The sequence below is a fragment of the Watersipora subatra genome, chromosome 9, assembly GCF_963576615.1.
Source record: "Watersipora subatra chromosome 9, tzWatSuba1.1, whole genome shotgun sequence".
Classification (NCBI taxonomy): domain Eukaryota; kingdom Metazoa; phylum Bryozoa; class Gymnolaemata; order Cheilostomatida; family Watersiporidae; genus Watersipora; species Watersipora subatra.
This window is the reverse complement of record NC_088716.1, coordinates 30,400,665-30,415,392: the sequence shown is the minus strand read 5'-3', so window position 1 is coordinate 30,415,392 and position 14,728 is coordinate 30,400,665. Positions and strand designations below refer to the sequence as shown.

The 14,728-nt window shown below is 35.1% G+C and overlaps 1 protein-coding gene across 1 annotated transcript in view; it reads right to left on the bottom strand.

Annotated features, from left to right (window-relative positions):
- Window positions 1-14,728, bottom strand: part of LOC137404075 (uncharacterized) — a 47,386-nt gene that overhangs the window by 29,846 nt on the left and 2,812 nt on the right. The window contains exons 3-5 of the mRNA XM_068090232.1: window positions 13,553-13,621; window positions 12,521-12,564; window positions 4,206-4,344 (exon numbers count right to left, since the gene is read on the bottom strand). Of these exons, the coding sequence (XP_067946333.1) occupies window positions 4,206-4,344; window positions 12,521-12,564; window positions 13,553-13,621 (252 nt within the window). The remainder of the gene's footprint in view (window positions 1-4,205; window positions 4,345-12,520; window positions 12,565-13,552; window positions 13,622-14,728) is intronic.

Here is a 14,728-nt window from a genome sequence, read left to right as displayed (position 1 = left end):
TCACTGACCACTAGAGTACAGACTTTCCCTTGCTGATACCAACTCTATGTCCTATAGAGAATATCCTAATTGCATTAATCAATATATAGCTAGAAGGATCAATTTTAATCATTTACAACCTTCAAATGGCTTTAACTTGAATTTGTAACGCTTGCTCAAAACCTACAACTTTTTAAACCAGCTCGAATTCTTACATCATCAAATTATATGCATAATAAAGGGCAATAAGAGTACATTATTTATAGGTCATGAACTCTGCAGAAATTAGTGATGTCACAGATCTTGTTGCAATAGACAGAAGTGACAACAAAAGCTGCCTTTCCGAAGATTTCTAGTTGTTATCCTCTGTAACCAGATTGCTTACAAGCCAGTCACCACTGCCTTATTCAGATGTAAGTTTTGTACAAAGTCACAAGTTCAATGCTAATACTAATGCTGTTTACTTACAAGGTTGCTATTTAATTTCTCTTTTAAACTGAATTAGATTATTTAGGCCAAAGACTCTTCGACTCGTTAATAACTACAGTGACAAGAGATGATAACTCATGAAGCTCAACTATTTTTATTTTAGATTTTGAATTGTAATCATTCGAAGATCACGACTTTGACGCCGAAGTATCATTCAAGATGACGTCATCATTCTGTCAATATCGATGTCAGAATAATTATTGCAAAATATGCAACCATAAGTATGGATGCCACCAGAATGGCACGAAAAGTAAGTGTGGATGTCAAATTTACTGCTTATTGAAACTAGTAATCATCTGAGTTGTTACTTTGTGTTTAAGGAGATCCTTGGAAAGGTTAATGGAAGACTTGAAAAGTAAATTAACAAAGATGGTTTCTCTACAGATAGAATTAAGAGTCGCTGATTATAATGTGGTCCCGCTAACGTGTGCAGAACTTACAACATTGTCAGCAGTTCATCCATAGACATCTGAATTGTTTGACATAACTTTAATAGGCTTTTTAGTTTCAAGTGAGCTCAAATATTGCTTTCCATGCACTGAAATAAAACCATCATTTTTGGGTTTGTAATTCATGGTAGTCGTCAATGCCAAAAAAATATAATATGATTAAATCTGTTTGTAAACGGTCAACTCCGTTTTCCCTTTGACAGGAAGTCTTGATGAGCTGAGAGAAGGTTTCTTCGCAAGTTCATCGAACAATTCTTATTTCTCTACACTTTCCGATCCCAGTACTTCGATCACCACTTCAACCAATTCCACCGACGCTGCAAGGCCCAGTCCCATGCAATGTTTTCGTGACTACGGAAATAAAAATAGCTTCAGGGCATACGCATTAGCACTACCCGACCATCCGACTATTGACTCTACGACAAATACTCGGACTAACTTGATGAATACTTGGACGGAATCGACACAAACCGACTCGACTACATCTAGTTATACGCAGACATCGACACATACGACAGACAAAATGACTATGACAATACACATGACACCGACTTTTCGGGACTGGGCCTTGCAGCTCCTTCATACCTGTTTCATTTCATTTTTATCATTTCTCATTTACTAAATATAACTACTGTTTATCCTCTCCTAACAAGTTTGGCCTCTATTTTTCTAATCACCGTGTACATGCTCTTCATTATAAAACTGACAGTTACCTTTCTCAGAGTTCTAGCAAAAAAACTATCGAGAAAAAGCAATTTGGGCTAAAAGCTAAAAGTTCCAAGGAAATTATTTTATCAAGTATTATTAGTTTTCTTCAAAACGTAAAAATCAAAACATATAGGAATATTTGATGTTCATGAAAGTATCTTAAAATGTTGTAAGCTTAAAAACCATGGCAGAACCTCCTAGCACTTGTCAGTATGAGACCTTGTAGATCAATCTAACTGTAACTACTTCTGAACTTGTGAAATTTTTCCTATTACTAACAACAGCAAGGTGTTGTTGCTAATACCGTTGTTAGAAAGTATGTACCTTTCTTTTTAGAAAGGTACATACTTTCTAAAACGGTTGCACCTTCAAAAACTTAATTGGCCAAGGTGTGACAACTCAAGCTTAAATGTGTATATTCACCACAAACAATAAATTATTTAGGATAATCTATACACTACAGCATGATACTTTCAAACCATGTTAAAAATTCACGGCTAGACACTCCGCGAACGGTTAAAATCTGTAAATAATTAGAGTTGTTGGCTTTTTTCTTGAAAAAAATGGGAGAATAATTAGGACATAAAATTAAAGAATAATCTCCCGGCGTAGACAGTAAACATAGCTGAGCTCTAAACTTTGTTGTAACTATCATCAGGGGTTAGAATTGGACGCATTGCCAATGCATCGCAACTCTTTACAAAATTATCTAAGTTTGTCACATTTTTTTTAATAGTCGAATAATTATTCTTATAATTAAGTATTGTAAAAATCTTATAAAAATCGTTAGAAAAATATCATGGTCATTTCCTTTACTTTCACTGCTTTGGACATCAGTTGGAGTATCAAAGAACTCATTATAAATGTCCAAAATCTCACTTACTTGAAAATTGGCAAAAAAGAAAAGATTACTTTTCAGTACTTCTACGTTAATTACAGAAACCTTCGGCAATCGGACAATGCCATAGACTAGTGAAATGTGCACGCTTTTCTCGTTAAATGCGCACAACTTGATGGTTCTACTCTCTGTTGCACGGCCTTATCGGCCTTTCGTTTGCTAGTCCTAACTTTGATTAAAAAAGGCTTGTCAAGTTTTTATTGCGACTTTAGGCCAAATTAATCTGTCTATTTATGTATAATCCGATCAGATGAGTTAGTTTTAGAATATTGTCTACAAATGATAAAGACTTGGTAACATATTTAAATACAGTAGGTTTATATGAGTTTTGTATCGTTATTATACTTAAATGACTCCGATGGTTAAAAAAAACCGATGGTTAAATTTGTTGATGAGATTTGGGCACAAGGGTTTGGTTCAGCCGTTCATGAATAATTTTCGTGTGTTGCGTGCACATATCTATTTATCATAAAGCTCCCAAACAATCGCTTCGCTCGTGTTTGGTTGCGGGATAATAGAATCCTTTCTATAAACAATTTTACCTTGTAATTTATTAAATAGCATTCGCTTTTTATATACCATACATTATTTCTTAGTATAAATTATGCTATTAAAATAATTAATATTATATATTTTAAGATAAAAGAAACATTTTATATACAATAGCATTATATACAATAAAGCATATCTTATAAATTGTTACAATGTCTTACAACATAAAACAAAATAGAAAATTTGTTGTTATATACGTATTTTCATATGTTATAAGTTTTATAATATATGATAACTATTAGGCTCTAGTACAAGAAAACAAGCTGGGTGTAACCACACTTCACACAAATGGTTCTTTTATGCTAAAGAGAGGAATACAAACTGATGAACCTCTTAAATTAACTCTTTCGCTATGGAAAGCCGTTATAATGACCCACATTAATACCTATACAAAAGACTCACATTAGTACATACACAAAAGACTCACATTGGTACCTATATAAAAGACTCACATTAGTACATACACAAAAGACTCACATTGGTACCTATATAAAAGACTCACATTAGTACATACACAAAAGACTCCCATTAGTACATACACAAAAGACTCATATTAGTACCTATATAAAAGACTCACATTAGTACATACACAAAAGACTCATATTTGTACCTATATAAAAGACTCACATTAGTACATACACAAAAGACTCACATTTGTACCTATATAAAAGACTCACATTAGTACGTATACAAAAACATTGCTCACGGACCACTGAGTTAACGGAATTGACAGATCCACCTAAAACTTTGTTGCAATAAATTTAAGATATTAGCTTATCATTCGGCAATAGGAAAACCAGTTAGTTTTCATTTTACGCGGTAAGGACAGCCTAATATTAGTACCTAAATTGGTTTAATTTGGATTTAGGAGATAAAAACAAAATTTGTAGAGTGACCTATATGAATTTCTGCTAGTAAATTCCTTAACATTAGGCCTAAAATATTACTGGTAACTCCATCCTTATATCGGAGAATGGGAGTCTGTATTTAAGAAAACTTTGAAAACGAAAGCGTTTTTCTTTCGCAGCTGGTTTCACTAACCTAAAAGTAATATTAAACATTCCTACCAGAAAGAGCAAAAGCCTCTGTAGTGAAAGAGTTAATAATTCTTCTAGTGTGTAAGGAGTTACCTGCTCTTGCATAAACTCCTCATTCCTGGTTATTGACTGCACCCGACTTGACTTGCTGAACAAGCTGACAATGCTGGGTGTTGCCTTTCCAATGTGCTCATGCAACGTCACAAACTTGTCCAATGTCGTGAAAGGTCGGCTAAAACCATGAAGAGACTGGAAAGAATGCACCGGTGGTATTATTCAACTGCTAGTAGAGGTTTACTGTGTCCTCGCAACTCTTCTATGGACGTACTATAATATACCTCTACCGATAAATGCTATAATATTAATTGAATCATGTTTATTATAAACTATGTATACTGAGTTACAATATGCTACTTTACATATGCATTGTAATAAAATCAATTAACAAATATCATACTATGAATTAAATGAAATATATTACATAGTTCTACAGTGTTATGTTACCAAATCTTACTGCTAAATATATATTATAAGATATATCTAATAATTTATATTATAATGTAAAACTAACCAAGATCATTAAAATATTTTATTAATGGTTATCATCTTCACATTCTACTCACATGAGTGAAGAGTAAAACTGCATTTAAAATTACAGCTACGTTATAAAAACTGTCTGCTTTGAAAGATTATACACTGCGGGAAATACGAAGCTCTACATTTCAATTCAGAGTCATGAAGTCAATTAAATAGTGTAAACCAATTATAAAACCACTAGCTGCAAATACCTGTCTATGCAACAAAACCACAGCAACAGAGGTTTTCTGAGAGTTGTCTTTTATACCATAGAATAACTCCAAATATGCAGAATTGACTAAAAGTGTTGCACTGCTCAGACTATGCAAACACACATATGCAGTCATGCATGTCAATTAATAACGGTGGGAAGACCAATACAAGTTTATGTTACAGTATCAAAATGTTTGAAGTTATTGGAGTTGTCTTGTTATTGTAGAGACAACTGATAATAAAATTTACATAGGTAGGTGAGCCCAAGTACTTGAAACTACCGTAAAATTTCTATTTGACCATCATGATGCTCTATTTTTTGACCCTTTCCCTATAGTGGCGGTCAAATAGAAGTGGCGCTGTATTTTTTCGAACACATCGTTAGAATTTTGGGAAGAAAAGTTTAACGTATTTTTTTAATGGTTTTACCGCCTATATTTCGCACTCTCCTTTGGGAGGAGCAACATTAACTTTTTGAGGTGCGAGAAATCTGCTAACTCCCCTCCAACTTGTCTTAGATATCTAAGTAAATTTGCACTAGGAGACAGAAATATTATTACTATTTGATACCTATTGCTTGCAATTAATATTTATAGCTTGTGACATGCTTTGCAATTTGTTGGAGCTTTCAATTTTTTTTCTAAATTTGAAGGCATATTTGTATTTTATAACTATTTTTAACAGTGCTGCATAAAATCTCATTGCCCTCATTGATATGTTTGCTACAGTTTGCAGCTAAAGCTGGCTCTTTATTTACAATAGAACAGGTGTTATGAGTGTCAATCGATTTTAAGTTGAGTTTAGCTAACAGCAATGACGCTATCAAATAATATGATATAAATCTGCAAATTTATAAGTTATATAATAATCTACCATCTGCATCTTTTGCTCGGCTAGTTGCGAACTGATTGTTGCTTCCGATGGAACAAACATCTTCTGGCTGTTCAATACCCTCCAGTTTCTCCTGACCTCAACTATTCTTCTGCACTGCTGAACTGTATTAGCTGATATTAGTGTCAAAAAAAATTTTTTAAAAGCAAAACTTTTAAAATTGTATTAAAAATTGTATTTTACATAGGTTCTAAGCACAAATTTTAGCCTAAAACTAATAGTACAGATTCCATTGTAAATGTAAACACAGACTTCGATACGAACAAAAACAACAAAATAATTAGTTGTTATATATGTAACCGAGTCATTATTAGTACGATTTTGAAGACAATTTCACTGATCACCTGTTATTATGGGTTTGTAAAGATCAAACAATGTCAAAATGGAGGTCAAATAGAGATGGCATTCAAATAAAGTTGGTGTGCAATTAGAGGTTTTACGGTAGGTTTTATGTCGGTAAGCATTTCTCTACAGCACTAGAAAGTCTCCTACTCCTGACATGTGAGAGAAGAAATCATAACGTGTACATAAGAAGCTAACTAGTGCAAGAATGATCAGCATTTGAAATATTGATCTGAGCTTATACCTTTTACTTTACTTTCTAAATAATTACAAGATTATGCGCATACGAACAGAAAACAGACTCCATAGTTCATTCTTCAGCCATATTGGTATTAAGAGCAGCAAGAAGTGTCGCTTGAAATGAGACAATACGACACATTAGCATAATTTTATACCAGAACGGTTGAAGGTGTGAGCCCACTTTAAATGATTTGTCGGAGTTGTGTTTTCTCTGAGAGAGTTGGAGTTGAAAAGGCCCCTAGCCTGTATACGATTTGAATTACGTTTTTTAACAACTTCATATTTAACCAATTCTAAATCCGACGATAAAAATGTGTCACCCTTTTTAACCAATGAAATATCACATCGCCAGTCATTCCATATTGACTGCTTCTCAACATAAATACAAAAGAGAGTCACTCTGTTGCTACATGCCATGTACATGTATGCATGATAATTATAGTAATTAGTAATTACTTATTAGTATTGATTTTAAATTGTCCTGGTGTATACACAGCTAATGCTATTTTTAATTGATCTTTTGGGTGAACAAATACACCACCATTGCACTTCCTGTGCTATTACAAGATATGATGGGTCAATTCCATGTTGTACTCCGTCAATGGTATGAATGCACCTTTATGGTGGTAACACCCTAAAAGTTAAAGGTTGACTTGCAACCAAATTCACATTACAGTTATTTGATATGAAAAGATTCGCCATGTCTTACTCTGTTGTGTTGTAGGTGCAAAATATGTGTGAATGTGATTACAAGCTCTTAAAAGCTCAAAAGCGAACAGTTAATCGCAGCCACACGAGACCGCCGTAGTTTGGATTCGCTTTACAAAACGGCTCAAATGTGATGTAGTTGTGGGAGATGGTTTCTGTTTACACTTTCTTGCAACCTTATTCGTCAAAATATTTTCACAAATATACTTCACACATCCAATAAAACTATGTCTATTGTTCTTACGCGTCTGTTTTATCATAATGCTGTCACTTTTAGCAGTGATATCTTATAACTTACCGTAAAAACTTGTTTAATTTTTTAGCCTTAGCTTGAAGGAGTACATATCATTATCTGATAATCATGACGAGCCTGTTGTCACTTGTAATAATCGAAAAGTCCTGCAGAAATTATTTGCGAAGTATTGGGTCACGTGATCAGATTACGACTTGCCGATTAGACCAAACCGGAACAAAACTGTAAAGTAGCGAGCATCTATATTTGATACGGGGTCTTCGGTAGAACCCGAAGTGTTTGTCATAAACTAGTGCTACGATAAGTTTTATATTGAGCTTTTTATTGCCCTTTCAATTCACAGGAGAACATCACGTGACAAGACGATAACCAAATTTCATGACTGTGTCAGAGAAATAAAGAGATTCCAATCTACGGCGGCTTTTCGTTTTTGAGCTTTTAAGAGCTTGTAATCACATTTCCACATATGTGGCACCTGCAACACAACAGAGTAAGACATGGTGAATCTTTTGATACCAAATAACTATAATGTGAATTTTGTTGCAAGTCAACCTTTAATAACAAAACAATCCATCGTTTTTTGACGTCATCAAGCCGTTTGCACATGCGCTCGTTCATAAAAAAGCCACCATATTTGTAGAAAATGATCGTTATTCTTATGTTTAATAGTACTTTTTGATGTTGTTTTGATACTATAGTAAAAGATTGCAAACCAAAGCATCGTTTTCAAAACTTCATTTCAAAACCTTCATGTTTTTAATGATAAAATTGTTCATAAAGATGGCTGACAACAATGAAATGATGTCACGAAAGAACGAAGGATAAGATAGTCGGCAATCGTAGTATTCTTAGCATAGTAGTCTCCAACAATAGAATAGCATAATATTCATTGGTTGGAGGAACAGAATCACTTGTGTATCAAACTTATTCATTGGTTGGAGCAACAGAATCACTTATGTATCAAACTTATTCATTGGTTGGAGCAACAGAATCACTTATATATCAAACTTATTCATTGGTTGGAGCAACAGAATCACTTATATATCAAACTTATTCATTGGTTGGAGCAACAGAATCACTTGTGTATCAAACTTATTCATTGGTTGGAGCAACAGAATCACTTATGTATCAAACTTATTCATTGGTTGGAGCAACAGAATCTCTTATGTATCAAACTTATTCATTGATTGGAGCAACAGAATCAGTCATGTATCAAACTTATTCATTGGTTGGAGCAACATCATCAGTCATGTATCAAACTTAATCATTGGTTGGTAAGAAAACGCTGGTGATAAACGCCTGCCATAGGAATCTATAATCAAAATGTTTCCACTATGCGGCTAATAGGCAGGTTTGCGACGTCTGAAAGATAGAAACCGGAAAAATCCGCAAGTCAAGCGAGTTTTGTTACATACAAACTTTTCCAAGTGTTTCACGCCTTCACAGCAAGCAGCACTTACGAACCATGTACAAGAAAGTTCAACGTAAGCTATTCCATTTAAAACATTTTCCATACTTTTCATATTTTCCATTCCTATTTCGAAGCGCACGGCTAAACGAGACAGGAGTGCGGCGCCACTATGACCTTTGCGTAGAATTCTTCACCATGTTTAGCAAAGCGCCTGCATTAATCCACACCATACGGATGTTCGTTGAAACACTCAGCGCGCAGTAACTCTATGTGCGCACAATTCCAAATCTACAACATCCGCACAACGAAACCACAGTGAGTAATATGGTACAAACAATAAAGTATAACCCTTGACGAGAGCTAGCACCTGCCCAACCAGCTCATCATCCTTTTAATGCCTTCGATGAGATAATAGACAGCACCACAAGCTTCCTGTTGTACTCGACATCTGTTTCAACTGCATGTCTCTCAAACACCTTTTGTAGGTAACTTATACGGCAAGTGACAACCAGGGCAAGTGACTGCAGGTTGTATGAGTGTAACTCATTGCTCTACAATAAGGAGACAGTTTTACATTTTGATTAGTTTTAAATATGAAAACTTATTGTAATAGGTCAGCCTGTCAAACAAATTAGATAATTATTATTATTACAACTACAGTATTATTAAACTTTAATGAGCACCAGCACATTTGGCATCGAAGCAACAATCACTGCACTTTAATGCTTCAAATGGATTCAGAGTTGCTTCCACAATGAACCATAGAAGTAGGGAAATCCGAACGCATTCGACACTATTTTGCTTCGGTAAATTAGTGAGAAGAAATTTACTGTGAGCGTACTTCAACATCATAGAAACACACACTGCTGATGTATCCAAATGTTCACTACTAGTACTACTACTACTATCGTAAGCTCAACTCATCATGTGGCATCATGTGTCAAATCTCATCAACTATTTTTTCCTGCAAGAATTCCAAATGGTAACCTTTTTTCGACCCATTGTATACCTGAACAGCAATGGGCATAATTGTGTGTAATAGTGGTTTTTAGTGCCAGTAATAAAGTGTTGGCTAAGGCTATGTATTGTATCCAGTTTTTCCCACGACAGCAAAAATGAACATCACCAACATGAGCAGTAACATTTGGTGTAGTAGTAGCCATGGTAGTAGTAGCCGTAGTAGTATTACTACGGCTACTACTTCATTATTTAGTAGTCTACAGTCTCCATTTGCTCATAGCATTTCCTATTTATCTCCGCCCTTCATTCATTATTTGAACATATGATTGGCATCTAGTAAAGCAGCTCTTGAGTGTTCTAAGCACCGTTGATGCTGTTAGACAGCGTCGCTTTATATAAACTTAGCTCATCTTAGCTTTCCCTTTCCCATATTTTAAATGCTTTCACAAACACAGTTCATTTCAAATCATGAACAACAACAATCATGTAATATTTTGTTTTGGTAATCAGGACAACCAGGAGCAACAGGACCTCAAGGAGCTTGCGGACTTTGGGGTCCAAAAGGAAGTTGGGGAGCACAAGGCCCATCAGGTATGAGCAAAGCTGGAGCTATATAACGTCTCCATTTTCTATTATCTTGTGTTAGCAGACCAAAGTCGCCAAGCTTGATTGCGTTTTTTTGCAATAGCATAAAGCAAGTAATAGTGATAGCATAAAGCAAGTCCTAGTGATAGCGTAAAACAAGTCCTAGTGATAGCGTAAAGCAAGTCCTAGTGATAGCGTAAAGCAAGTCCTAGTGATAGCGTAAAGCAAGTCCTAGTGATAGCATAAAGCAAGTCCTAGTGATAGCATAAAGCATTCCATAGTGAAAGCATAAAGCATTCCATAGTGATAGCATAAAGCATTCTATAGTGAAAGCATAGAGCAATTCATGTGATACACTGAAATAGCTCAAGTTTTGGGTGTTTTCTGTAGAAAAGTGTTAAACAACTAACTAGTTAGAGTAAAGCTGAACTATAGGCTAGCTTATGAGCACTAGCCAATCGATCACTCTGTATTGTAAACTAGTGAAGCAGTAGCCAATCGATTACTCTGTATTATAAACTAGTGAAGCAGTAGCCAATCGATTACTCTGTATTGTAAACTAGTCAAGCAGTAGCCAATCAATAACTCTGTATTATAAACTGATCAGGGAGTAGCCATTCAATTCTGTCTCACAAGCAAATTAACATGTAACTCAAGACTTCCATAGATGGCCATCATTTTAAAATTGTCTACCCATTCTTTAATTCTAATGTTTTTCGGAGTTAGCTTGTATATTCTTAACGGTTAGTCATGTCATAAGGAATCTTTAAAACCTTATAATAATAAATAATATAGTAATAATAAAAGTATAATAATAAAATTCAGCATGATATGCTTGATGCCTAGTATAAAATAATGCTTTAAAAACTTTTATTAACGACTTGCTGTACAATAACAATCGTTAGGCCAACGATTTAAAGATGTTGAACATTAATATTCTCATATTTTAGCAGGCAAGTATCACCATCTTTTTATAGGTGAGAGTTTGCGATAGTCACTTAACGTGTTTGTTATACATGTATATAGTTGCAGAGCGTAGCCAGTTTTGAAACACCCCAGAAAAATTCAGGCTGTAAAGCCTGAGAGATTGAGATGGGTTGGTCAATGTTGGGCGTTGTTCAACCTGCTTGTTCATATTATTGACTCCAAATATATAAACTGATTTTTTCATTTTGAAACCAAATATTTTTTGGTTGCAATATCATGCTCATGCAAGTTAGTGAAACCAAATGAACAGATTTGATAAACATCTGCTATGATCGATTTAGGGCATTGGGTTCCACGTGACAAGCAAGGACCACCTAAACCAGTAGGGGCTAAAGGGTCACACGGACCAAAAGCACCAGCTGGCCCTCCTGGACCGGCAGCATACCCATCAACATACTAAGACAGGCAACGCCGTCATTTTATAGTAAGTCAGTGTTAGGCAATTATTGTTTTTAATAGCTAAAGCAGCAAGTGCTGTCGTTGCTGCCGGCATGTAACTAGTCTGTGTCTACTAGCTGCTGGTGAATTCTTTGAATAATAATATTCGGTGTCTGAGAAAAGACGACTCCATAATTTCTACATGAAGCAATGGGCTGAGATTACACTGCGAATACTTGCATAGTTGCTAGTAATTACTAAAATTATATGAGATTTAAACCTTCAAAGGGTCATTTAGAGTTCATATAAAGGTCATCTAGAGTTGCATCCATTGAAGAAAACAACTGTGAAGGTAATTGTTGACTCATTATTGTGCATAACATAAGATGGAGTTGTTCTCCCTCTACAGCATATTTCTACCGGCACACATGGCTGCGGTTTGTGTTCTTTTAGACTTACACAACAAGGTGAAAGGAAGATGAAAGAGAATCTATAAAAGTTTTCGTTAGTTAAATAATTAATATATTAACAAACTACGATGACCACTTGTTGAAAAATATTAACTACAAGACTCTGTGTGATACTATCCAACATGGAATGAAGATAAACTTTATAGTCTTTAATGTGAATAAATTAATTTGAGCTTTTTGAAATAGAATTTTAGCAAGTCTGATCTTGGTTCAGTACTCAGTAAACATCTCTTATAAGTCATTCGTTATTTAAATTTCTCCGTTTATATAGAATAACAAAATAATACATTTTACTGACAACTGATTGTCAAGTTGATACGCAAGGGATACATACTGAGGGCATACAAGTATTTCCATGAAGAGAAAACACTTGTAGCACTAAATCTATACTTACTTGTTCATTGCACGCCAGAAACCATGAAACATCAACTGTCCTCTCTAATAGCGCATCACTGGAGATTGTCTCCCCCGCACCAGACTGCATAACATTGACATACGACATACGGGGAGACATCTTGAGCAGTCCGATGTCTATGTTTAGCTGTTCAGCTAGATCTTTCAACAAAAGCACCTGTGAACAGTAGCGATGCATTACTAGAGTGTGCCAGTCGCATTGGCTAGCGCAGCTGCAATTGATAGCGAGTATTTTCTAGAGAACTTAGCAACATTGTTAGCAGTAGGCATTAGAGAACAGATGAAGTCTATTGTGTCAAATGTCAGCTGTTGGATAACTCACCGTAAATGAAGGTCAAACAGATCATACAACTGTGGTGAACAGATCATACAACTGTGGTGAACAGATCATACAACTGTGGTGAACAGATCATACAACTGTGGTGAACAGATCATACAACTGTGGTGAACAGATCATACAACTGTGGTAAACAGATCATACAACTGTGGTGAACAGATCATACAACTGTGGTGAACAGATCATACAACTGTGGTGAACAGATCATACAACTGTGGTAAACAGATAAAAAATAAAAGCAATTTTATAAAAGTTCTCCGCTTGGTGTGACGGGACTTGTCAGAATAAAGGTTGACTAACATGCTATATACATGTAGATTGGAACCCGGCACACCTAAGCAGTGCCCGAGCACTATCTACACGCTGCCTGACCCTGAAACACTAAATAACACAAAATATTTGACATCAAATATGGGTTAGTGAAGACAATTTCTATCTTGTATAACTATGTACTCAGACAAAGCTGTTTTGGGCTGACTCTCCTCAACAATTAGTGACATAGGCTAGAAATGCTCAGCAATAAAATAAAAAGCCATCGGCATAAGCGGGTTGGAATGAGTGGCAGTTATAAACAAGGACTTGCAGTGAGCAGCTCTAGTGTACAGAGAATAATCATATCTATAAACATAAAGTTATAGCTATAAATATGAAGTTGATCTCTACACAAACGCTTACCCTCTGCTCATTCTTTAAAATTGCTGGACGACCAAATCGAAGAACAACGGATATAGGGTTGTCTTGTGCCTTAAACCGGGTATACATAGCTGTTATTACATCTGGGAGATGGTCAGTGCCTTATACCTCCAGGATTAAAGTTAGTGTGTGACAGTGAATGCATTGCTGGTTAGTTGTTATTATCTACAACAGACAAATATTAACCAAATTATATGGTCTGCCTGAAGTCATCCCAGCCAAGCTAGGTTAGAATATCAGTAAGTTTATGTTACTAGCTCTACTGTATACAATGCGATCGATTGATCTGTTACTAGCTCTACTATATACAATGTTATCAGTTGATCTGTTACTAACTCTACTGTATACAATGCTATCAGTTGATCTGTTACTAACTCTACTATATACAATGTTATCAGTTTATCTGTTACTAACTCTACTGTATACAATGCTATCAGTTGATCTGTTACTAACTCTACTATATACAATGCTATCAGTTTATCTGTTACTAGCTCTACTACATACAATGCTATCAGTTTATCTGTTACTAGCTCTACTATATACAATGCTATCAGTTGATCTGTTACTAGCTGTACTATATACAATGTTATCAGTTGATATGTTACTAGCTCTTCTATATACAATGTTATCAGTTGGTCTGTTACTAACTCTACTATATACAATGCTATCAGTTGATCTGTTACTAGCTCTACTCTGTACAATGTTATCAGTTGATCTGTTACTAACTCTGCTATATACAATGCTATCAGTTGATCTGTTACTAACTCTACTATATACAATGCTATCAGTTGATCTGTTACTAACTCTACTGTATACAATGTTATCAGTTGATCTGTTACTAACTCTGCTATATACAATGCTATCAGTTGATCTGTTACTAACTCTGCTACATACAATGCTATCAGTTGATCTGTTACTAGCTCTACTATATACAATGCTATCAGTTGATCTGCTACTAACTCTGCTATATACAATGCTATAAGTTGATCTGTTAGTAACTCTACCATATACAATGCTATCAGTTGATCTGTTACTAACTCTGCTATATACAATGCTATCAGTTGATCTGTTACTAACTCTGCTACATACAATGGTATCAGTTGATCTGTTACTAGCTCTACTATATACAATGCTATCAGTTTATCTGTTACTAGCTCT